Here is a 23,375-nt window from a genome sequence, read left to right on the forward strand (position 1 = left end):
AGGCTGATCTGGAAAAAGCCAGCTGGAGATTAAGGAAGTTATTAATGTTTGGAAATGGGATCTGGGCTGTCAGGGTATCACATCACTGCTGCTGAGGGGACAGGCAGGCAAGGAGAGCCCAGGAACTGTGCAAGGGGCATGTGAAAGCCCCTCCCGGAAAGCACAGAGACAGCCCAGGCAGAAAGCCCCCCAGCTCCTCCGATGTGGGGGGCAGGGGAGGAGTTGTGGGAGGGTTGGGGGGCTGGGCAGCTCAGGGGAGAAAGTCGCAGGGGATAGACCAACCAACTGTGGCTGGGACCCCTGGGGAAGTTTCTGGCTGGAGGCTGGGAGGAGGGGCTGGGGCCAGGGGCCGTGCCTCCCGCACTGGTGGGGGGAGGGGGGTCCCCGCCTGCTACAAAAGCTGTCATCTGTGAACACTGGTCCCCAAGTGAGTGGGGGGGAGGCTCTCACCACAACACACACACACACACACACACACACACTGCGGCACTTACCAGGAGAGGCCAGGACAGTGGGGATGAAGCAAGTGTCAGCTCACTCGGGTGGAGATCTGATGAGATGAAGCACATCCCACCATGCAGGGGTGAACAGACACACACGCACTGCACCAATACCCTCAGAGTCGGCACACTCAGCACACAGACCCCTACTCAAGGTCACCAGCAGCGCCTGCTCATAGGCCTTCCTCGGCCTTCAAATGCGGACTTGAATACAGACAACCGAACAGACCCTGCAACTAGACGCACAGGGCTACGGTGCGTGTGTGCTCAGCCCCTCCCACGGCCTCTGAGGACACTCGCACACACAGGCACGTGGCCAAGCCCCCTCCTCCACCTCCTCTGAAACTCCGAGACCAACGCAGACACCGGGGATCCAGGAACAATGCAGGGCGGCCAGCCCGGCTGGCTCCACGCACCTGCACGCCCAGAGCGGGGCCCAGGTTACCCATGCACTCACACTTGGGGCACATGGGGCCGAGCTGGCCTTCTCCATGGCGCCTCCCCAGGGAAGAAGCTCCCTGAAGCTGAATGTCCCAGGATGGAGAGCCATGTTCTCCATTCGTGGGTCTGCCTCTCCTGAAGGAGACGTGCTGGGTTATCTGCTCCTTCTCTTCCGTAGGATTGCAGCTTGAAGCCCCCAGCTACATGGTGCGCACGACCACGACCCTCCCCCCTCGTCCTTAAGGCCCCTCTGTGTCAGGGCAGGGAGAGAATGGGGGTTCCAGATGTGCCACCTGGCCCCCACTCCCACCGTTCTCAATCTAGGGGTTGGAGGTGTCTGTCAGGGACGCTTCTTCACCTGATCCCAGGAAAGGCCCAACATCTGGGACACCTCTGGGTCCACCTCTGGGGGTGCCCCACTGCAGCCCCCAAAGTCCCCACTGCACTGCTGGGCTGGGGCAGCAGGACTGGGGGTGGGGGGATGGGGAGAAACGGGGTGGTGGTCTAGCCTTGCAGCCGGCCCCTCAGCCCCTCTCGGGGAGCTGCGGGCTGCGGGCGGGGTAGACCCCTCAGCCCGGCTTCCCCTCCCGGCCTTCGGGTGATGAATGTCCCTCCTGATGGTCTCGTTACTTATTGATGGCCTGATCCTGCTCGTTAATTCCCCAGCCCTCGTTAAAAATGAAAAGAAGCCGTTTGTGCTTGTACAAACCCCAAGAACCAGGATGGATGTGCGGGCGCTGGGGGGCGGGGCGGGGCGGGCGGCGCCTCCTCATTGGCCAGGAGACCCGGCTCGGCCACGCCCAGCCCTGGGTTGGGGTGGGGCGCCAGGCACCGGGGTGGGAGGGGGCCGCGGCGATTCTCAGGCTGCGCTTGCGGTTCTTCCTGCGGGAGGTGGGGCGTGTGCGCGTGTAGTTGCGAGCGTGCGAAGGCCCGTGAGGCTCACGTCTGTCCTCAGATGTGTCCCTAGGTGTGTGGTTCTGGGTGTACACACGACACACGGGGCCAACACCCAGGCAAACGCAGTGCGTGCGTGCGTGCGTGCGTGTGTAATTCCTACGGAAATGGGCCTGACTACGTGAGCAGGTGGGTCATCTGCGGGCGCCCTTGAGAGGGTTCGGGAGCCAGTAATTGTGGGGGGCGGGGCGCAGGGCCAGGCCCCGCCCCCGGGGCCCTCAGGAGCCTCACCAGTTTGCGCTGACACCAGTGGCAGAGGCCGCAGAGGACGAGAGTGATGCTAAGGCTGACGGTGATAATGGCAGAGACCAGCAGGACATCGCGGGTGGGCGCCCCTGGGGAGGACACACACAGGTCAGACCCTCATTGGCCAGGGCCGGCCACCCTCCCTCAGCCCAGAGACCCCCCCCCAGCAGTTACCTTACCCTACCACCTGGCCCCCCACACTGGGAGTTCTGAGCCACAAGTTCCTCTCCCAGCTATGCTTGCTGGCTGACCTTGGGAAGTTCTTTCCTTTCTCTGTGACTCAGTTTCCTCATCTGTAAAATGGGGGCACTGTGCAGGTTGAAGTTCCTCCCACACCCTCCCTGCATGGGCTCTGTGTGAGCCCAGAGGATCCACACCATTGCCCAAACTTGACACCTCAAAGGGAGAGGCCAAGTGTACCCTCTGCCCAGCCAGGCCTCAGTGGACACTTTTACTTCCCCTAAAAAAGCCACTTCCTCAGCACACCCTTCCTGCCCAGCACCCTTCCATCTCCTCCAATACTCTGAGCCACAACTCCAGCCCCATTTGCCCAAAGGGCACCATGTCTGAGGACATTTGCCCCATGGGCTCTAACAGACCCTCAGAAGTGTCTGGCCCAAACTCAGCGACAACATGTGTAATCCAAAAGGGAATTTCCGTAACCCTCTGACCAGCCCTCACCCCCTTCAGCTCAGCTTTCCTTGGGCTGGAAGCCCACCCAAGTGGCCTCTGTACACCCTGCCCTCCCAACCCTTAGCCTCCTGAGCTTGCCCCGTCGGCTGTAGCCCGGGCGAGAGGGGGCACCAGCAGCTACCATTCCAAGAGCTCAGGGGTCTTATACTTCAGGAGTGGCAATGTTGACAAACCTGCCCCGGGACAAAAGCCCCAGGTTTCTGTGCAGATCCTACCACTTGCTTGCTGTGGCTTTGGACGAGTCACAGAACCACTCAGTTTTCTCCTGTAAATGCGGATTAAACCTCCTCCCTGCCTTCTCACAGGTGGTTGCAAACATGAGCCCAAACCAAATGCAAGGCAGGCAAAATTTCACCAGAAATTCTCGTGTGGGGGAGTGAGTCGAAAGAGAGCAGCATAGATCACACGTGCACTGTAAATATGTATGCACTAGGATGCGTCCTAAAGGCAAGGAGACGCTGTTTATTTACAGAGGAGACTGCGTGGGCTTTTCGGTGCCAGTGAGGGTGGTAATTAAGAGTTGACGATATCTGTCTGGTCCCGGTTCCTGCGGTTTTAGCTTCTGGGCTCCCAGTATCTCTTGTTTGGTTGTGGGGCCTCGTGGAGAAGGGCCCAGCAGTTAGCCCAACTCTCGGGGCCCTTGGGGCTCCCTCCTACCGCCATTCTAGTGTTCTGGGCAGCCGGTTCACCACCTGCTCTCCCTAGAGTCCTGCTTGGGCCCCACCTCTCCCTTCCCAACTTCCTGAGCCTCCCAGCTGTGGGAAAAGGCCACCTTCGCCTGGTCCCCACCAGTCTACCTGCCAGGCCAACTAAGCTTCCTCCTGTCCTGAGTCTGTAGCCTCCCCCTGCCCCTGCCCCTGCCCCCGCCCAGCCTTGCACCCAGGAGCTCTGACCTGGACAACTAGCAGGCACCAAGGACCTGGTCCTGCCCTTCCCTTCCTGGGGTGGAGGAACACAGCTCTGCAAGACTGGAAAGGCCACATCTGCCAAATGGGAGGCCTCCATCTTTAACCTCCAGGCTTCTGAGGGAAGGGGGCAAGACGAGTGGGGAGAGTGAAGGCCATAACACCACAGGTCACGCCCCCAGCGCCCCAAGACTCAAGCCTGTGGCAAAGAGAGGGGCAAATGTACCTCCCAGGAAGGGGACCTGCACTTTTTCCAGCTGTCTCCACAGGAACTGCCCCTGCCCCACTGGAAGAGTGCTATGTGGGCTGGAAAAGCAGGTGACCTCACACTTTCCTCTGTTGAACTCACTTTTAAATAAAATAAATTCCATTTTTGGTCTGAGCTTTCTTCAACCACTATCTGTTAAGAATCTAGCATGAGGCACGTGCGACAGGCAAGAGGCAAGATTTCAGCGAATTATTTCTTAGCATGTCAGGTGCCCCAGAGCCAGTGAGTGGCAGAACACCCAGCCCGGGGCTCCAGACTCCAAAATATCCGAGAGAAGACCAAAGTGTGAGTGCAGTTTCTGCCTCTTCATAGCTGAGTGGCCTTGGACCACTCACAGTGTCTTAACCACTCAGTGTCTTCCAGTGGAGACAAGAGTAGCACCCCCCTCCATGGGGTTACTGTTAGCACTCAATAGTTACGTATTATGATTAAAGTTAGTGGTGTTAGTGGTGTTAGTTTTCCCCCGACCATACACAGACGGCTCTGGGAGCACAAATGAAGAAATGACTGCTGGACTAGAGGGCTATCTGGGAAGGCTTCCCTGAGGAGGTGGTACTTGGTGTGGTCTGGGGATGGCTATGAGGTGAGGGCACAGGGAAAAGCAAGAGCAAAGGCAAGAAGTGGGGGGGGGCAGGCATGTTGTTTGAGGAGCTGGTCTAGGTTAGTGGGTGTGAAGTGGAAGGGGACAGGCTGGGAATGGAGTGGGGCCTGATGGGGAAGGGGCTTGTCTATCAGGCTGAGGGGCCTGCTGTGTTCTGCAGGACATGGGAGCCATGGAAGGTTTTTGAGTGGGGGAGGAGCAGGACCAGAAGGGGCATTAGCAAGCTCTTGGTCTGGTAGATGTGGTGCTGTGGTAGGAGGCGATGCTCCAGCTGGGTTCTTCTGCCCCCCCCCCACACCCTCTCCACCCACCTCCCCCTCCACATCTTGGCCATGGGGCGATTCTCCAAGGGGTCTACCTCCTCTCTTTGCCAAAAAAGTCCTTCTCAAAACTGCTCCTCAACCCCTGCTGTAGGTAGAGGGCCCCTGAGGACAGAGCCTGTCAATCCCAGAAGCCAGTGGGCATGCTAAGAAGAGCCCCCAGAGATCCAGGGAATGCCCGTTTGAAACAAGTAGCATGCTGAGGGCAGGCAGAATGAGCACTGGGCTCGGAGTCTAGGAAAACTGGTGGAGGCCCTGTTCTGGCCACTAACCAGCTATGTGGCCATGAGCAAGGCGTTCAGCCTCTTGCATGTCAGCGCCTTCATCTGTGGAAGAGCTGACCCTTCCTCTGATGATAAGCCAGGTGTTCCAGATGCTTCCCACAAGCTAACAACTCAGTCCTCACAACAGCAACTGAAGTAAGCATTATGATTGTCCCCATTTTGCAGATGGGGAAACGGAGATGCAAAGGTGGTCAAGAACCTTGCCCAAGGTCATTCTGGTAGTAGGTAGTGGAGAAAGGGTTCTAACCTAGGCAGTCTGGCTCAAAGTCAGCTCTCTTTGCTTTGTGTGCTCTCTGGAACTGTTAGGGATCCTAGGGATTTCTCAGGGGCCACAGAGGTGGATGCCGAGTAGATGAGGCTGGGGTCCCTCAAGCCCTCTTCCAAAAAGCAAGAGCATTTCCCTCTTTCACATCTTGGGCTTTCGTAGAAAGTTCCATTTGAAGAAAGAGCTGTGTTGCTAAGGCAAGTTGCCCCCCTAGATTGGGACCCCCAGGATCTGCTGCTGTCAGCTCACAGGCATGGAGCCCAACCCCTCCCCGCCAGGACCCGGCTGTCACCCACAGCCCCTGAAGCCGGGGTAAAACAAAGGCTTGTCACTGCAAATTGCATTGATGTGGTGACCGAAAGTGACACGGTGTCCTCAGCCGGCAAGGGCTGTTGCCATCAAGGGGGTGCAGGCGTGTGTCCTTGCCTGCCAGCCAGAGTGACCCCATTCCCAGAGCACGGATCACTATGTTTGGGGCTGGAAGGGACCTCTGCCGTCATGGAGTCTGGCCCCAGCGATGCACGAACCCTCTGGTCAGCCCTGTCTGTGACAAGTCGCAGGAGACAGGCCCTGCACCAACAGGCATGGTTAGGGAGGGTTGCTGTGCCCCGTGCTGAGCGGAGTCTGTCTCCCTAGAACTCCTCCCCACCCCCGTCCCCCCTTCGCTCCCAAGCTGGCCCTCCGGAGCTGCTGGGAACACGTTGGCTTCCTCTGCCACATGACAGGCCTCTAAATCCTTGCCGACAGCTCTCATGTCCCCTTCTAGTCTTCTCCAGGCATAGACGCCCCGGCCCTTCTAACCCTTCCTCCAATGACATACATGGTTTCAAGTCCTCTTAGCGTCAGCATATTAACATCGGGGGAAAGAAAATATCATAGCCCTCGTCAGCCTTTGACAGGGCCGGGTTCCACAACCTATCCTTGGGCAGAGGAGACATCCCGGGTCCCCGGGGTGAGACACAGACAAGGGCAGACAGATGACACCGGGGGCCCTGGGTGGCAGGGGGAGGCAGGAGCGGGGAGAGCCAGGCCTCGTGGGTCCGATCCAGGGGTGTCCTAGGAGTGAGGCACAAGCTCGGGCACGTGGCTGTCCCTCTGCCCAGGCCTGTGGTGGGGAAGTTCGGCTGACCCGAGCTCCAGATGAACGCTGATCCGGTGGGGGTCCTGTGCTCCTGACCGTGCCACCAGTCAAGCAGCTCTCGGGGTAAAGCCTGTGTGTTCGAGGAGGCAGCCACCTCTGAGGGTGGACGACATGCTCAAGCTCATGCCGTCTTCCCCTCTAGAATGTCCACTCCGTGAGGGCAGGACTTGCTCTCTGTTCACCACTGTCTTCCCAGGACCAAGGAGGGAGCGGGGCATACAGCAGGTGCTTGACAAAAGCTTGCTGAAAGAATGAGTGAGCAGGAACCTCAGGCCTCTAAGAATAATGATAATAATAGAGGCTACCATTTATTAAGCACCTACTGTGTACCAGACTCCAGGGTCCATGAAGGCAAGGGCTGTATCTGCTTTGCTCGTTCTGGATATTCTGCGACAGGCTGACATATGGGAGGTGCTCAGTACATGTTAAATGTTCAGTGCTTGCATGTTATCCCGCTTGTCATCCCAACATGATGGGAGGGAAGAGATGGGAGAGGCTGCAGGGACAGAGTTTGAGCCTCTCTTTTATTTATACACACACACACACACACACACACACACACACCCAGGACCCCTTTCAATCTTCCCCCATGCCATCTTTGCCTGATAATTCCTGATTTTTCTAGACCCCCATAAAAAGCACCTCCTCCAGGAAGCCTTCCATAAGATCCCCCGGTGGGAATGAATTTCTCCTGCCTCGGAGCTCCCATCACACTGTGCCTGCACCCTTCTTTTAGGTTGCAGTGATTAAGTACCAGGACTCTGGAACCGGACTCTCTGGGTTCAAATTCTGGGTCTTACTCTTCCAACACATGTGACCTAAGCTTTGCGTGCCTTTGTGTCCCCATCTGTAAATGGGGGCTAATAATAGTACAGGTCTCATAGGACAACTGTGAAGTTTAAAGGAATTAGCACATATAATGCACTTAGCACAGTGCCTGACACAAAACAAGAAGGCAGTAAATGCCAGCTATTATCATAATATCACCACGTCCGCCCAGTATTAGAGACATCTGGGGCACGGAGCTGGCGCTCAATGAGTGTTGAATAAAATACTGAACCAGATACACATCTAGTTCTTCCCCACCAGACAGCAGAGGCGAGGGGTCCTGTCTTACCCAATTCTGTGCACCCGGATCCCTGCCCCGGGGCTTGACCAAGACCAAGAGCATCAGTGAATGCCTGCGGCAAGGAGTGGGGAGGGCTGGGGCAAGGAGGCGTGGGGGGGCCTGGCTTCGCCAGGCTGGGCTTCAGGTGTGGACCGCAGACCTGAGCCCGTCCCTTGCCAGGCTCTGCCCCCACTCCCAACTCCTTCTCATCTCCTCAGCAAGCCATAATTTATGGATGAACAGAATCAAACAGGACGGCTGGCTGCTGGGATGCCCTGGGGAGCTGCTGGAGGGGGAATGGACTTCTGAGGGCATGCTCACCAGCTGCCCGGGGAGGGCGGGGAGGGGGGAGAACAGCAGGGGAGCCAGAGGGGGAGGAGGTCACACACAGGTCACAGACATGGACACCCATGGCTCGTACAACACACGTGCACACACCACAGAGGCTCACTCTTGGCACAGACAACCATGCGGCCCACGCCGCACGCATGTGCATGCAGGTACGCGCACGCTCACACACACACACACACAGCCCCAGAGACCCACCCCCTGCACAGACACCCACGCTCATTCACACACAGGCATAAACACACTATGCACAGATACCCATGTACACACAAATACACACACGCACGCAAGCCACGGAGACTCATGCCGTGCACGGACGCTGTGCTCACACTCATACACACAAGTACACACACGCCCATGGCCACGGCCACGAGTAGACGCCCAGCCCACTCCGCCATCCACGAGGTCTAGATGTTCATGCACATCTTCTGGCCTGGAATCCTTGCCCAGGCCCGTTACTCCTCTACTCAAATTCTGTCTGTCCTTCTGAGGCAGAGCAGTGGGACAGGAACTAGACCTGGGGGCAGATGGCCTGGATACCAGTCACATCTCTGCCCCTGGCCAGTGACCTCAGCCCCTAACGTCCCCTGCTGGGGTTCTGTCAAGATAAAATAATAGCTCCCATTAACCGAGCACTACCCTTTTGTGGCAGACGCTGTGCCAGGAAGTTTATATGCGATCTCTACAACCAGGTACCAGGATCATCCCCATTTCACAGAGGCAGAGACAGGCATGGAAGGTTAAGGACGCGAGCCTACCCTTTACCGCAGCTCCAGCTGCCTCCCTCCGAGCTGAAGAACGGACCAGCGCTCCACATTGGGCTCCACTGCATGACCCAGCCTCGCCTCACTTTCCTCCCGCCTTCAAGACGCCTAACCTCTTCCTCATTTCGGCACAAGCTCTTCCCTCTGCCTGGAATGCCTTCCTTCTATCTTCTACTGTTATTATCCCGAGACACGAGATGGTCTTCATTCCCTCCCACATTCCTTTCTGCTTCCCCCGTAACTATGGCAATTCATCATTGTGGGTTAATAATTAGCACTTTCTATCTTTCCCCCACTGGGAACCCCTGGAGGGCCGAGACCCCAGACCACTCATCTCTGTAGGCCAGGTCTGGTACCTAGGAGAAGCTGGATAAGTAAGTGCTAAACAGATGCATGAAGTTATTCAAGGCCCCCAGGCAAGCCTGCCTCTTCCAGGAAGCCCTTCCCGATGACAAGTGCTCACAGCAGTCTCTTCATTCTCCAAGCTTGAATTAACTGACCTTCTGTCCAGCGTCCTTTTCTTGGGGGTAGGCCTTTCCCCCAAGCAGAGCCAATGGGGTACAATCATGTCTTCCCGTCGCTTGGGCTCTCCCACAGCCCACAACCCACAGCCCAGGATACGAGACAGAGAAGCTGCTGGACATGCTGGAAATCTGTGCACACACACTCTTTCCCCCAGACTTTGCTTGCTCTTGCACTCTCAGCTGGTGACACGCACACTGTCCATATCCAGGCCTTCCAAAGTTGTCCCATCACCCCCATGCCCTCCCAACCTAGACTGCTTCTGTCTTTCGGGATCCCCAGATCCCAGGCCCTTGCTCTCCTTACCAAATACCTCTCATCATAGTAACTAAGGTACGCTCAACACTGAATCATATTTACAGTCTTTAGCACCCCTCTAGAGGTAAATACGCTCATGCTCATTTTACAAAGAAAGACACTGAGGCTCAGAAGGGTTAAATACTTGCCCATGAGTAGAAGAGAGGTAAAGCCAGGATTGCACCTGGAGTCTGTAAACCTCAAACCTTACAGTTCTCTCTCTCTTGTTCTATCCAAGAGGAGCTTGAACCAAGTCACTCTGAGGACAGCCAAGAGAAGAAACGGAGGGAACACAAAATAAAAGGCAGTCAGGGAGAGGAATTTCCCCCCAAATTTCACCAACTAGAGCCATGCCCTTGTTACTCCAAAGCCGCAGACTCCTCTCACACCCTTCCCAGGGATCCTTCCTCCTTCCACTGGCCCAGCCCTCAGCCTTGGTAAAGCACCCTCATTAGAGAGAGGCTCAGTCCACCTAAAGGTCCCCGAACAGGCTGGGGGGTTGGGCCCCTGGGCTTAGACAAGGGTGAGCAGGAAACAGAGACGGGTAGGGTAGTCCAGGATTTGCCCAGGGCCCTGTCTCTGATACCACCTAGGGCACAACAACTATTCTGGAGATAAAGCACAGTGATGTTGGGGGTGGTTGGGGCTACGTCTGCCAGTGCCTTCCTATCCTAATCCTGCCTCCTCCCACCTGATTCTGTACTACTTACGACACATCATGCCCCAGCACCTCCCCGCTATCCTTTGGTGGCTGCATGATGACGTTCAAGGTGGAAAGCAGTGAAAGCTAGAGTCACAGGTTTCCAAAGGAAGCACCCCTCCTCCACGTGCATGCTGAGCAGATGGAAACGGGGGAAGGTGGGAGGGCATTTACAAATGCAGAGCCTACCAGTCCTAGGACTATTTGAGCATGGGAAGGGGGGACATTTTTGGTACCTATCCCACCTTCCTTCCTCCTCCTGACCCAACACACACACAAAGCCAGAAAAAGGCCGAACTGGGGAGAAAGCAACAGAAAATCAATGAGCAAAACTCCGAACACTACACAGCCAGGCAAAGCTCTGGGCCTCCTGTCATGCTGAATTTTCTGCCCTCTCTCTACTCTAAAACTCCCCCTCCAATCTACCCACCTTGGGAAAAAGAAAATAAGATGGGCAGGTAGGAGGAAAAGGAGGGGAAAGAGAGCCTGGCATTCATTTCCCAGGAAAGCTGGGCCTCTACCCTACCCCTGTGTCCCCTGGACAGTCTCCCTGAGTGTCCTTCAGAAAGCCAAGGAGACACCCACAACCCCTCAGGCTTCAGCCAGGGTGGGCGCAAGGCTGGTGAAAGAGGGGGCCCAAGGGGAATTGTTTTGGAAAGTTACAAGTAGCTGAAAATAGGGGCTTAGCCCAAGCAAGCCTCTTCAACCTTGACTGTAATAAAAACAGATAATGTGTGAGTGAGCTAAGGAGAGAGTGCTGGCTGGATGCAGACGGTTTAGAATTCAGAGGCGATGCCAAGTGAGTAAACAGCGAATGAAGGATTGTCCGGATGGGCCAGGAGCCGTTCCAGCAAGAAATTGGACGGGCACATGTCAGGATCCACCAGCACTTTGACTCCTCATCGGGGGAGCAGGGCCCGGGTGAGCTACGAAGACCTCATCCACGCATTCTCTCTGCCTTCTCTACCTTGGCTCTCTCTTCCAGCAGAGAGCATGGCCTTGGTAAATACGGCTCACGTTTGTTCAGCGCCAAAGAGTTTACAAAGTACTCCAGAGTTTACCTAGGGTTTCATATCTCTTGCCATATTTAATGGCGATGGGCTATCTTCGGCCTGGTGACCCCTCCCTCACCACAGCCACCCCCACTTCCCACAATTCCTGGCTTAGGGAAGCCTGGCACATCTGACTTCAGTCTTCAGCTTCAAAAGATGGTGGGGGGGGGCGGTGAGACCATCTGTAGACTCCAGAGAGCTGCTAAGTCTGGAAGTCATGAGGGTCAAAGCCATTCAAGACAACAGAACCAGGTGCCAGCTCTGAGTTAGCTGGGAATCAGCCACCCTCCCCAATCACCCTGATCCCAAAGCCGATGAGCCACCTGGGCACCCCTGAAAATGATCATGTCCATCAGAACAGCAAGTGCCCAGGAAAGGAGGAGCCCAGGTGGAGGGCTTCTCCACCAGGAGTGTGGAGCAGGGGCAGGATCAGGGATGTGTGATGATTAAGTGCAGGCCTTGACCACTAGTTACTCCTATGAATAATGCATTGTTGTGCCTTGGCCTAAGTCAGCATCTTATTGTTATTAATAATACATGGCTGTAAAGAAGCTGAAGTTGGAATGGTGCGCTCTATTTTATTCGAGGATCTCAGAGCACTTAAGAGTTCCTCATGCTGATGACTCAACTCTAGCTCCCCAAGTCACAGGTTTCCTTACAGGACCCAGTCAGCACCTGTCCTGCCCCGACACCCTCCCACCTGGTGCTTGGAGCCATGAAAAAGCCTCAGGGGCTAGGAATCTTCCATCCTGAGATTCAGATTCTTGACTGGGTTTTGGCGGGGGAAAGGATACACTTAATCTTTGCCAGCTCAAGGGCTCTCAGGGATAGACTAGAATGTGAAGCTCCTCCCAGGGATGTTTAGAAAGGAGGGAGAGAACTAGTGGAAATCCAGGTGGGGAGAAATGGTTGGAGACCACTGGGGATCTGAATCCAGGTCTGCCACCCACTGTGTCGCTGTGGGTGTGTGGCCTGAGGCAACTAACTCAACTCTGGTCCTAAGTGTCCTCGTTAGAACATGGGACTGAGATATTCTGAGGTATCATTTGCACCACAAATACTAGGAGGGAGCGTCTGAGAGCGCCGCCCTGGGATCTGTCCATGGTTCTGAAACAGGTGACGGTCGCGGTACCCCTGTCCTTGGTGCTGAAATCGTTTGAGTCCCGGGACTGCTCCCTCCTCCAGGCCGCTCTGCATTGCCCCTAACGAGCAGGATCCCAAGGACTGGAGCTGTTTTTAGGACTGTTTTTAGGACCACTTTCCTCTACCAATTCCTCCCTGATCAGCCACGAGCTGAAGCCAGGGCGGCGACGAGGCAACTTCGAGAGCTCCTTTTCCCCAGTGAGGTCCTCAGATGCTGAGGACCCAGTCAGCACTCCGACTCAGAACCAAAAAAGCCTCCCCGCTAATGTAAATGCCGCCTCCCATTTCCTCAAGTGGAGCCCGCCGAACTGCCTCCTGGCGGCTGGTGAGGGTACTGCGCTTAGAGCAGAAACACAGAAGGTCCCGAGCGGTGGCTCTGGGCGGGTGGGGAAGGAGTGGCCTACGGTCCGCCGTCACCGCCCCCTCACCCATCCCGGGAAAATATGGCTCTCTGAGCTTGCAGCGCTGCCCAATAACCTGCACGTTCCAAGCAGTTCGACCGCCCGGTGGCCGCCTTGAAATACCATGCTGCCTGTTTCACAGCGAAGACTCAACGCAGTGGTCAACCCGGGCCAAGCGAAAAAACTTCTTGCTCCCTCTAACACAACGTTTCCTCCCGCTGTAGGGTGAGCCCTACCAAAATGAACACAAAGGCTTGTAATAGGCCCTCCTGAGGGCAAAGGCTCCCTACCTCACATCCACCCAGATAAGAAACTTGCCCACAGCCCCTCTCTAGGAAAAAATGGGAGTCAGAGGAGAAAGCCAATTTCTGCCCACTCCTGTTCCCTACTCCACAGGTGGGGGTTCTTTGAAAAGCAGATCTGCTTAGTGCTTCTAGGGACTGCTTCATATTAGCCTCACTGGGTGTAGAAATTTCCCTCTTTTCAAAAACAAACATCAAAGCAAATAAAACCACCTGAAGACAACGCCCCAATCACTGCCTCTCTGGATCCAGGTAGGGAGCAAAGATAACAATCTTTACAGTAGATACAAATAATATAACTTATGGAGCACTTACTCTAGGCCAAGAACTGCTAAGAGCTCTGCATTTTCTCATTGAAAACTACAACCCCAACCCCCTCCCCCCCGGGGGAGGAAGCATGATGGTCAGCATTCTACAGATGAGGAAAGGGGGGTCCAGAGAGGTGAGGTGACTACTCAGGGTGGTGCAGCCGGTGTGTGTTGGAACTGGCTCTGGAAACCACATCTGTCTGCCCTTCATCTTGCAGCTCAGCAGGATCCACCTCCCCATCCTTCCCCATTCTGGAAGCCTCACTGCTCCACCCCTCCACATCTTCACATCTCATCTGAGAGCACATTGGAGGAACACAGTAACACCTCATACTCCCACAACACTTCCAGCCTGCAAAGTGATTTCATAGCCATTGTCCGAATCAACCCTCATGATACTGAGGCATTCTTCCGATTTGACAGGAGAGAAACCTAAGGCACAAAGAAATTAAGTGGCTTGCCCCAAGTCATACAGTGAGTAGTGGAACCAAAACTCAGATGAAGACGGTGGTACTCCCAGCCCAGTGCTCTCTCCGTACTTCCATAAGGTTGGGGTCCTGGGGGTAAGCCAGGGAGGGGGTCCAGGGGCTTCCTAAGACCCTGACCTGGGCTGCTTCACTCCTCCTGGTCCCCAGGGGCCATCAGTTGGCTCAGGTCTACCTTGGAGTCTCAGAGTCTCATTCTAAATGAAAATTTTTTCCAGGCAATTACTTCCTACTAATTAGGAGGCAAGGCTGCCAGTCCCTGGGCCCTGGGCTGACCCCCTTTCTCAACTCACACAGGCGGGGGGTTGTTGAGGTATTGAATAGCAGTGCCAGCCACAGAAACTGCCTGGCTTGGCCCCATCAGCCCCATCATCTGAAGGAGGCAGGGAAACTCTGAGGGCAGGGGAACCGGTGGAGGAGTAAGGAGCGCAGAGGAAGTGGAAGAATGGAGGTGGAGGGGGGGACACTGGGGTGGGGAGGGACTCTGAAGTGGGAGAGAGCCAGGGGACAAGGAACAAGGGAGCCTAGACATGCCCATGCAGAGTAAGAGAGAGACCTAGGCTCAGGAGCAGCAGGGGGAGCCAGGAAGATCCAGAGAAACAGGGACATTTGTTCCATGTTGTAGAAAGGAAAGAGAAGGAATCTCAGGAAGCAGAGAGACAGAGGAGGGGGAAGAGATGAAGAGATCTCCCATCTGTGGAGGGAGAGGTAGGAAGAAGGCACCCTGGAAAATGGTCAAAATTACTGAAGTGGAAGAGGCAGAGAGAGGGAGATACTGGGAGACTCCCAGAAGGGGAAGGAGAGAGGAAGGACAGGGAGGAAGGAGGCATTGCTGAAGGAAAGCCCCGGGGAGGAGGGGAGGAGAGCGGGGGAGGACGGCTGGAGTGGCAGCTCCCAGGGCCCCAAGAAGGGCTCTCTCTAGTCATCGTCCTTGAGCCTCCCCCAATGTCAGTGCCCAGCCAGTCGGGCCTGCATGCCCTCCTACGCAGCCACAGGTACAGGCCAGCATGATGGCAGGCTACCAGTCGGCTCAGGGCCCAGATGCTCCACTCACCCAGGGCAGCCAGCTGACCTCTCTTCCTGTCAATCTGCCACCCGCCTCCAGTGGGCTGAGCCAGGGACCCTCCGGGGTCACACAGCAACATGACCAGGAGGCTCTGGGACTATGGGGTCCAGCCTCTCTACTTGACAGAGGGAGGACCAAGGACCCAAGAGGAAATGGTGCTTGTCCAAGTTCCTATACCGAGTGGGTGATGAGGCCAGATGTAGAGGGTTCAGGGTCAAAGTCCCACTGGTGGGTCCTGTTCCCTCCTGGGCAAAGCCAATAACAGGAGACAAAGACAGGTCTTGGTTGCTAGCAAGTCAGTTCCTGATCAATCTAAGGGAGTAAGGGCAGCCAGGGGCTGAAGGAGAAGCAAAGGAAGAGACTGTTTATGGAGCACTGGGTGGGAGGATTCTGCACGAGCTCTAACTGCAGCTAACATAATTGAGCATTTACTAGGCACAGTGTTCCAGCCACTTCAGACACTGCATGCATGATCTCATTTAGTCCTCATGATAACCCTATAAAGTATGTATTACTGGAATTCCATTATAGGGAAGAAACGGAGACTCAGGAAAGTCGAGTCATTGACCAAGTCCACAGGCTAATTGGTGGCGTGTTTCTAATTCAGGCGACCGACCACTACCCCGAGGACCCATCCACCCGGCGTTATCTGAAGATGCTCAGATCCTCAAGTTCCCATGATCCCAGCCCAGCTCTGGCAGAATCTAGGCCCCAGATGCCAATGGGGTTACAGTCCTGTGTTGCAGGGCCTTCTTGTGGTCCAAAGTGGGGGCAGGATCATCAAGTGCTACATTTGAACAAGCGTCGTCTTAAGGCAGGGGAGTCTGGCTTCTAGTCCTGGCTCTGCCACTAACTTACTGTGTGACTTTGGGCAGGTCATTTGCCCTCTCTGGACTTGGTGCTCCCACCTGTGTCACTGAAGGGGCGAACCAGATGGGAAGAGCTAGCATACCCATGCTGCCAACGTGGCAACAGGCACGGTTCCAGCCAGTTCATATACAGCAAATCCTCAAGTCCTCCCAACAGCACCCTGAAGTGGGTGCTATCATCACCTCCCCTTTACGGATGGGGAAATGAAGCAATGAAAGTTCAACTTGCCCAAGGTCACACAGCTACTTGATACATGGCAGAACCGGGATTTGAACCCCATTACTTAAAAAAAATTTTTTTTTAAAGATTTATTTATTTATTTTGAGAGAGCGAGAATGAGAGAGAGAGAGAGTACATGAGTGGGGGAGGGTCAGAGGGAGAAGCAGGCTCCCCGCCGAGCAGGGAACCTGACGCGGGACTCGATCCCGGGACTCCGGGATCATGACCTGAGCCGAAGGCAATCGCTCAACCAACTGAGCCACCCAGGCGCCCCCCCCCAAAAAATTTTTTTTTAATTTTTATTTACTTATTTTAAATCACCTCTACACCCAACATGGGGCTTGAACTCATGACCCCGAGCTCAAGAGCTGCATGCTCCACTGACTGAGCCCACCAGGCACCCCAGGAACCCCATTACTTTTCATCTGGAGCCCATGCTCTGGCTGCCGTTCTGCATTATTTCCCTAATGAGTCTCTTAGGTGCAGTCTTCCCCTGCCCTTCTGCACAGTCACACATGCCATCACGTTTCCACACGGGAAGCACACATGACCAGCATGGGTCTGCGTGATACACCTGCTCCTGAGCCTTCACCCAGTTTCTATCTGGAATAGCTACCCTCACTGGGTGCTACATCTCCGCAGGCTTTCTGGCACCCAGAGCAGGTCAACTCCAGCAGGTCCACATGCACGCACATGCAGGTCCCCTTTTCTGGGCGCTGGCAGACTCGTGGGGGGCCCTGTGCCAAGCGTTAGCATACAGCCACGTGGCAGTGACGTGGGCCACCACACCCCTTCTCCTCTGCCCCCACCCCCAGTGCCTGGGTGGCTCACACATCACACCGCACACCTGTCAGCACCCCCCTCCACGTTGCCTTCCTCACGCCTCTCCCCTCACAGAAGCGAGCACCTTCTCCGGGAAGGAAGCAGGCACACGCCCAGCCTGGCTCCCACGGCCTGAAGATGCCAGCCAACTCAGGGGTGGGGAGGGAGAAAGAGCCCTCGGCCGGAGGCTCTGAAGGGCCTGGGTTCCACGGTTCCTGTCTGACACTAAGCCCTCCCTTGGGTCTGAGGGCCCGAACTCTCAAGACCCAGAAGTGGGGTCAGATGGGGATCGCTGCCCATCACATCTGAGTAGGACCGTGGGGCCGTGAGGGTTTCTCTGGCCAAGTTAGCATTGCACCCCCCCAGCACCCCATCCTGGTCCCTGCTCTCTCCTCCCCCTGCCCAAGCATCTCAGAGTTCTGGGTATTTTTAGGCCTCAGCTGACAGGCTGTGAAATCGCTTCCTTCGCACCTCCCCAACCAGGCGGGGGCTGGAGAGGGAGGAACGGGGCTGGGGGGGCCACACACAGCCGATTCATCAGGCTCCTCCAGGGCTGGCAGGTGCCAAGCAGGGAGTGAGGGGTTCCTCCCTTTCTCTTCAGAGCCTCCCCTTGACTGAGAGGAACCTTCCACTGAGCCTGCAGAGAGGGAGAGGAGTTAGGGTGGGAAGGAAGCTCCACCCCACTCCAGGGACCTGAGAACAAAGGCTTTAGGGGATGCCTCAAGCACTAAAGGAGGCACTGGGGACACCCTCTGAGTCCAGCTCTGCAGCCAATACCAATTCTCAGCATTCACTTCCAAGTGATGGGCCGAGAGACATGCTGGCTCGGATCCCAGTGGGATTAGGGAGGCACCGAGCAGGAGAGCCTGGTGGTTAAGACCCAGGCTTTGGAGTCAGGCTGCCTTGCAATCTCATGACCCTGCTCTGAGGAGTGACCTGGTGAGAGACTCCACCTCTCTGGGCCTCGGTCGGGCTCCTCACCTGTACAACAGTGGGGGCGATCTCTCCCTCGTAGGGCTGCCGTGAAGATGAGAAGAAATGCCGAATGTGAAGGACAAGGTGATCTGTGGACTTGCCAGTCCCTGCTAGGAGATTATCCCCTGCCACCTTCCCTGACCTGCCCGTTCCCTCCTTACTGCTCCTTCTCTGGGCTGCCTTCCTCACCCTGATCCCTGAGGCTGGGGCTGACGGTTCAGCCTGGAATTATGCTCTTCAGTGCCCATCTGACCCAAATCCCAAGGGGAACGAATCCCCAGTTCAGGTGGGCGGGCAAGGTAGACCGTCCCAGGCTCCCTGCTTCCTGCGCACATCCACATCACATGTGCACATGGACCCAAATACCAACATGTCTGTGTGCTGCCGGCGCCTGGGGGTGAGGGCGTTTGCCCTGGGACGAGCCCCCAGGGAAGTGGGAAGATGTACCCAAGCCCTGCTGGGAATGGGCCCCTGTGCCAGGGGCCGTGGGCATGGAGAGGGAGGGGCCTGCCCAGTTGCCGTGGAGACAGGTTGGCTCTGGTGGGGCTCTGGAGCTCCCGGCTGGCAGCTGGAGCATGAATGTGTGGCTCCCCCGGGGCCTGGCCCTGATACCCATGGTGTGGGGTGGGGTGCAGATCCGATCCCCAGGGGCACGGATTTGTGTCCACTGGGTCCTAGACCTGCCCACCTGGGCGCTGTATCCTTCTCTGGAAGGCTGTCTCTGATACCCCATGTCCCTAGGTAAGCCCCCGGGGTGTGCCCATGCATACCTATCTTCACCTGGTGCCCCCCGACAGCCCATTACCTGCCACAAGCTTTCCAAGGGCAGGGCCCCCGTCCAGCTGAAAGCTGCAGATGTCCTGGTGTGGTGTCCTGGACTCAGCCCTGTGCAGGGGAGAGACCCAGGAGGGGCTGGGCAAAGGTGGGGACAGATGCATTAACCTGGGACTCCAGCTCCATGTACCTGCCTGCCTCCAGGCTTCCTACCCTCCACACTGCTGCAGAGTTCAAGTTCTTTATAGTATAGAGATGTGCTTGAAAGTCATCCATGGCTCTCCATGGTCCTCGTTAAAAAAAAAAAAGAAAGAAAGAAAGAAAGAAAAAATCCAGTTTTCCTGTTTCTGAATGCCAAGACCTTCATAATCAGGCCCAGCCCACCTTTCCCAAGCCTCATCTCCTGCTACTGCCCCCCAAAGGCCTCTCTTCTAGCCCCATTCAAGCCCCCACGGAACAAGACCCTGCTTCTGGGCCACAGCACATGCTGTCCCCACGGCACCGAATGCCTCACCCCTGCTGGTCATGTGACAAGCTCTTATTCTTCCTTCAAAACCCCAAGGCCCTGGACTCCAAGCTCATGTTCTTGGGTCTGCTGGTGTTTGCTGGAAGCCCCAGCTGACTTCTAACTGCAAGTTCCGATTTGCAGTTTCCCAGGTTGGTCGGAGGATGGAAGAGCTAACGTATGTCATATGCTTAGAACAGCACCTGGCATGTAGGGATCATTCAACACGTATTTGCTGTTCCGAAGGTAACCGACTGACACCGCCTCAGGGAAGCCCTCCCTGACTCCTCCTCCACCACGGCTGAAGCAGGCATGTCCTTCTTGGAGCTTCCGGAACCCTCATGCCAGACATCAATCACTTGGTGCAGGATAATGTTGATGACAGCCGTCATTGGCTGACTGTTTACTATGTGCTGGGCTCTCTGCTAAAGATATTTCCCGCCTCACCTCGCCTCATCCTCCAACCCTGTGAAATAAGAACCATCATCAGACCCATTTAACAGAGAAAGAAACCAAAGCCAGAAGAGAGGAGTCACTTGCTCCAGACACAGGGCAGCAAGTATCTCTGCCAAGGTTCAAACAGATGGCTAGCTGTTGGACCCCAGAGACCTAGCTAAAAAGCAAGCCACCCCCTGCGGCACATACATGACGTGCTTAGCACATCCCGAGTGCTCCCCAAGCAAGAACCTGCTATTATTATGGTGCTCCTGTTATCAAGGGAGGGAAAAGGGTGGAGCGGGTGACCTGAGAAGGGCCTCCTGAGGCTGGACCCCCTACAGAGCGTGAAACCCCCATTCCTGGAGAAAGGGAGTGAGGGCTGGGAGGGGCCCTCAGGCTGCCAGGGGCAGCACGGTCAGGAGGCACGCAGGGCCTGGCAAACCTGAGGGGTACTGGAGTGAGCAAATGTGCCAGGGGGCTGGAGCAGGCCCAGGCTGAGCAAGGGGGAGAAGGCCTGCCGCGTGCTGGCTGAGCTGGCCACCGACCGCTCTCCGGCCCCGCTGACACCACCCGTGGTAATGAGACGGATCCAATTTGTACCCAGGGCCCCACCGGGAGCAGCTGCCACCGCAGGGTTGAAAGTAATTTAATTGGACACATTAGCCACAGAGTTCTCCTCTCTGCTCCCCTCATGCAGGGCCTCACGCGGGCACCCCTGGTGGCTGCCCACACCCCACACCGCCCCAGCCTGGCTGGGGGCAGGGTACACCCTTCACTAACCAGCACCGTGGGACCCCCACCTACTAGGGCTGACCCGCACCCCCACCCCCGCCACCGCCCCGGGCCTGGCAGCCCTGCTCTCTCATTTCAGGGGCTCCTGAGGGCTCTAGAACCAGAGAGATGGCTGGGCTCTGCAGGAGCCAAGTTCTCCCCTTTCTTGGATGCTAGTAGCAACTGCAGGCGCCCCCTGGGGCTGGGGCTCAGACCTCTGCCTCCTGTCTCCTCCGATGGGCACAACGGGTCTCCCCCTTCCCCGACCCAGCCTGCCCTGCCGAGAGCCCCCAGCTTCCTGCACTCTGAGAAGGGCATCAAAGGAGCAGGGCCACTACCAAGATGGGGATGGGCGGCCCTCCTGTCGGGGCTCTGGGGGAGGGCTGCGTGCACACGCACAGAATCAGACATAGTACGCACACACAAACACACACGCGCGCTGACAGACCCACATGCTGTCTTGGAAATGCCCGGATCTGTACACACCAAAGCTCCCACAGCCTCCCGTCCACACCTGCCGCCCACACAGCCAGGTGAGGCCCTCCCTGCTCCGGGCAGATGGAAGCCTCAGAGGCAGCGGGCCGGCAGGTGGGAGGGTGTGGCAGGGGGCAGGCAGGGCCCCTGGGGGGGGCATCGGCCGGAGGGCTGGGGATCAAGCCAGGGGAGGCGGCCTCCCCGCTGCTTCCTGTCACAGCTCCCCGCGCACCTTCCGCACCTAACTGCAAATACACTCATTAGCTGCTGTTTACGGCCAGCACTCGGATGAGCGAGCGAGCGAGCGGGCACGGCTATGACCGAGTCCAGCCGGCACCCGAACTCGAACTCGCTCGCGAGCTTTCCCCCTCGGGCCCTGCCCTCCCTCTGCCCTGGGGCCCATGGCCCCGAACGTTCAATGACAAGAAGACATCCGTTCCCCAAACACTCTGGCTCCTGATACAAGTCAGCTCCCGGCCCAGCCCCCTGCCCACAGGAGACACACCTCTTCCAACGGGCCCTCCAGGTGGAAGCTACAGAGCCCCCCAGAGCAGGCCCGACGTGCCGGCCCACCTCCCAAACCAACTGGGTCCGGAATTCCAGGCGCAGGCTCTGGGCCCCGTCCAGCCCCTTCCACAGGTCCCAGACTGTCTTCTGCCAACTCCGTTCCAGACCTTGGGGAACGCTGCTGGGTGAGACCAGAGCCCTGCCCTCCAGACGCAAGTTGGACAGGGCCCAGCCAGGCCGCCCCTACTGCCTGGAAGGTCAGGCACTTCCATGTCCACGGAACTGGCACAACCCTCCTGGCACCACCGGCTGGGGTTCCCTTTGCAAGGCAGGCGGGCACCCGGGCTGGGCCTGGCACCGGCTGGCTCCGGCAACTGGCCAGACCAGTGACTGCCACAACAGAGGGAGCCGACCTCACCAGCCTCACGTGCCCCCTGCTGCCCACGGAGCAGGGAGCCAGATCCACGCAGAGCTGCCCATGCCGGCCCTGGGAGCAATGGGGCCTCTGAGGGGACTGTCCTAGCGATGCCCCTTCCAGCCAAGCGTCCCTGGCTCAGGACTCGGCCTCCCACTACCCCCCCCAAGAGGCCCCCCCCTCACTACTCCTCTCCCTGCGGTTCACAGCCTGGCTCCCCTGGGGGAAGCAGTTATTGAAAACGGTCCATCAGATTCAATAAGGATTCAAAGTCCCTCAGAGAATAGAGGGTGGGCGGGGAGTGAGGGGTGGGAGGAAAGGAGGGGTGCCAGAGGGAAGGAGCCACCCACTCCTCCCCTGCCTTTCCCTCAAGGCCTCCTGCAACAGCTGGGCTGGCGGGGGGTGGGGTGGTGAGAGGGGGAAGCCCTTCGCTGCTAGGGCCCCTTGGGCTTGAGCTTGGGGTCAGCCAGGGGCAGGGCCCAGCTGCCCAGGGCCTGACACCCACCTATTCCCCCACCTTCCAGCTGTCCCTCACCTGTCACCTGCTGGCTGGCCTGTTCCCACCCCAATCCGGCTCGCTCTAGCCTCTCTTCCCCCACCAGGAGGGGCTTCGAGGCTATCGCCCTCCCCACCGGCCCCCAGTTCTCAAGTACCCAGCCCACTGGTCAGGCTGTTCCCACAAAGCCACCACAGAGCATGCATGACCAAAGGCCTAGGAGGGTCGTGTCTCCACAGTCACATGCAGCTTGGGGGCACTGGCTACCCTGACCCAAGCCCACAGAAGCCATCCCTCTCACCCAGGGTTTCAGACCTGCCCAGCCCCAGCCCCCACCCCTCTTGGCCATGGCCTGTTGAGAGATCGTTGGCTCTTCAGCCCTAGACCTGGATCCGAGCCCGAGCCCGAGATGCAAGGGAGGTCTGGGCCTGTGCAGGTGGGGGTTGGGGGATTGGGGCATAGATGGGGGGGCGGAGTTTGATAGTGAACCAACTGGTCAGACAAAGTCAGGCCTCATTGGACCTTCCCACACCCCAGCCCATGTCTCTAATCCTGGTGGCCCTTTCAGCCATACCCCTTAACTCCTGCCCTACACACCACCCAATGGCCTCTTTTCTTAACTTGTGCCCACCAGGTAGAGGGTTGGCCTGGACAATCTCATGGATCCCTCTGCCTTGAGAGAGGAGATCCACTGTGCCAAGGCCCCCTGCCCCATGCAGTGTGTCCCCTGTGCTCCTGAGATTGACCTTTCTGGAAGAGTTGCTGTAGAGGGCAGAGCCCACTAACAGGTGGAACAGACAAGACTTCAGGCACTGCTACCCCCAGGGACAAGCTCGCAGAGGGCTGGGGGCAAGGCAGGCAGCCTCAGGACCTGACCTCTCTCCCAGCTCTGCTGCACTGGCCCAGACTTTCCCTCTCTGGCCTTCTTCGCTCACTCACTGCAAGGTCACCTCTCCTTCCCTTCCTCCCTCCCTGAAACTGTCTTGCCTGCCCAC

The 23,375-nt window shown here is 57.1% G+C and overlaps 1 protein-coding gene across 2 annotated transcripts in view; it reads right to left on the reverse strand.

Moving 5' to 3' along the window:
- Positions 1 to 23,375, reverse strand: part of SYT7 (synaptotagmin 7) — a 61,818-nt gene that overhangs the window by 35,330 nt on the left and 3,113 nt on the right. For both annotated transcript variants that reach the window (XM_035012979.1, XM_035012980.1), the window contains exon 2: positions 2,127 to 2,230. In XM_035012979.1, the coding sequence (XP_034868870.1) occupies positions 2,127 to 2,230 (104 nt within the window). The remainder of the gene's footprint in view (positions 1 to 2,126; positions 2,231 to 23,375) is intronic.

This window comes from Mirounga leonina, unplaced genomic scaffold (genome assembly GCF_011800145.1).
Source record: "Mirounga leonina isolate KUSES-001 unplaced genomic scaffold, KU_Mleo_1.0 Mir_166, whole genome shotgun sequence".
In the NCBI taxonomy this organism is placed as follows: domain Eukaryota; kingdom Metazoa; phylum Chordata; class Mammalia; order Carnivora; family Phocidae; genus Mirounga; species Mirounga leonina.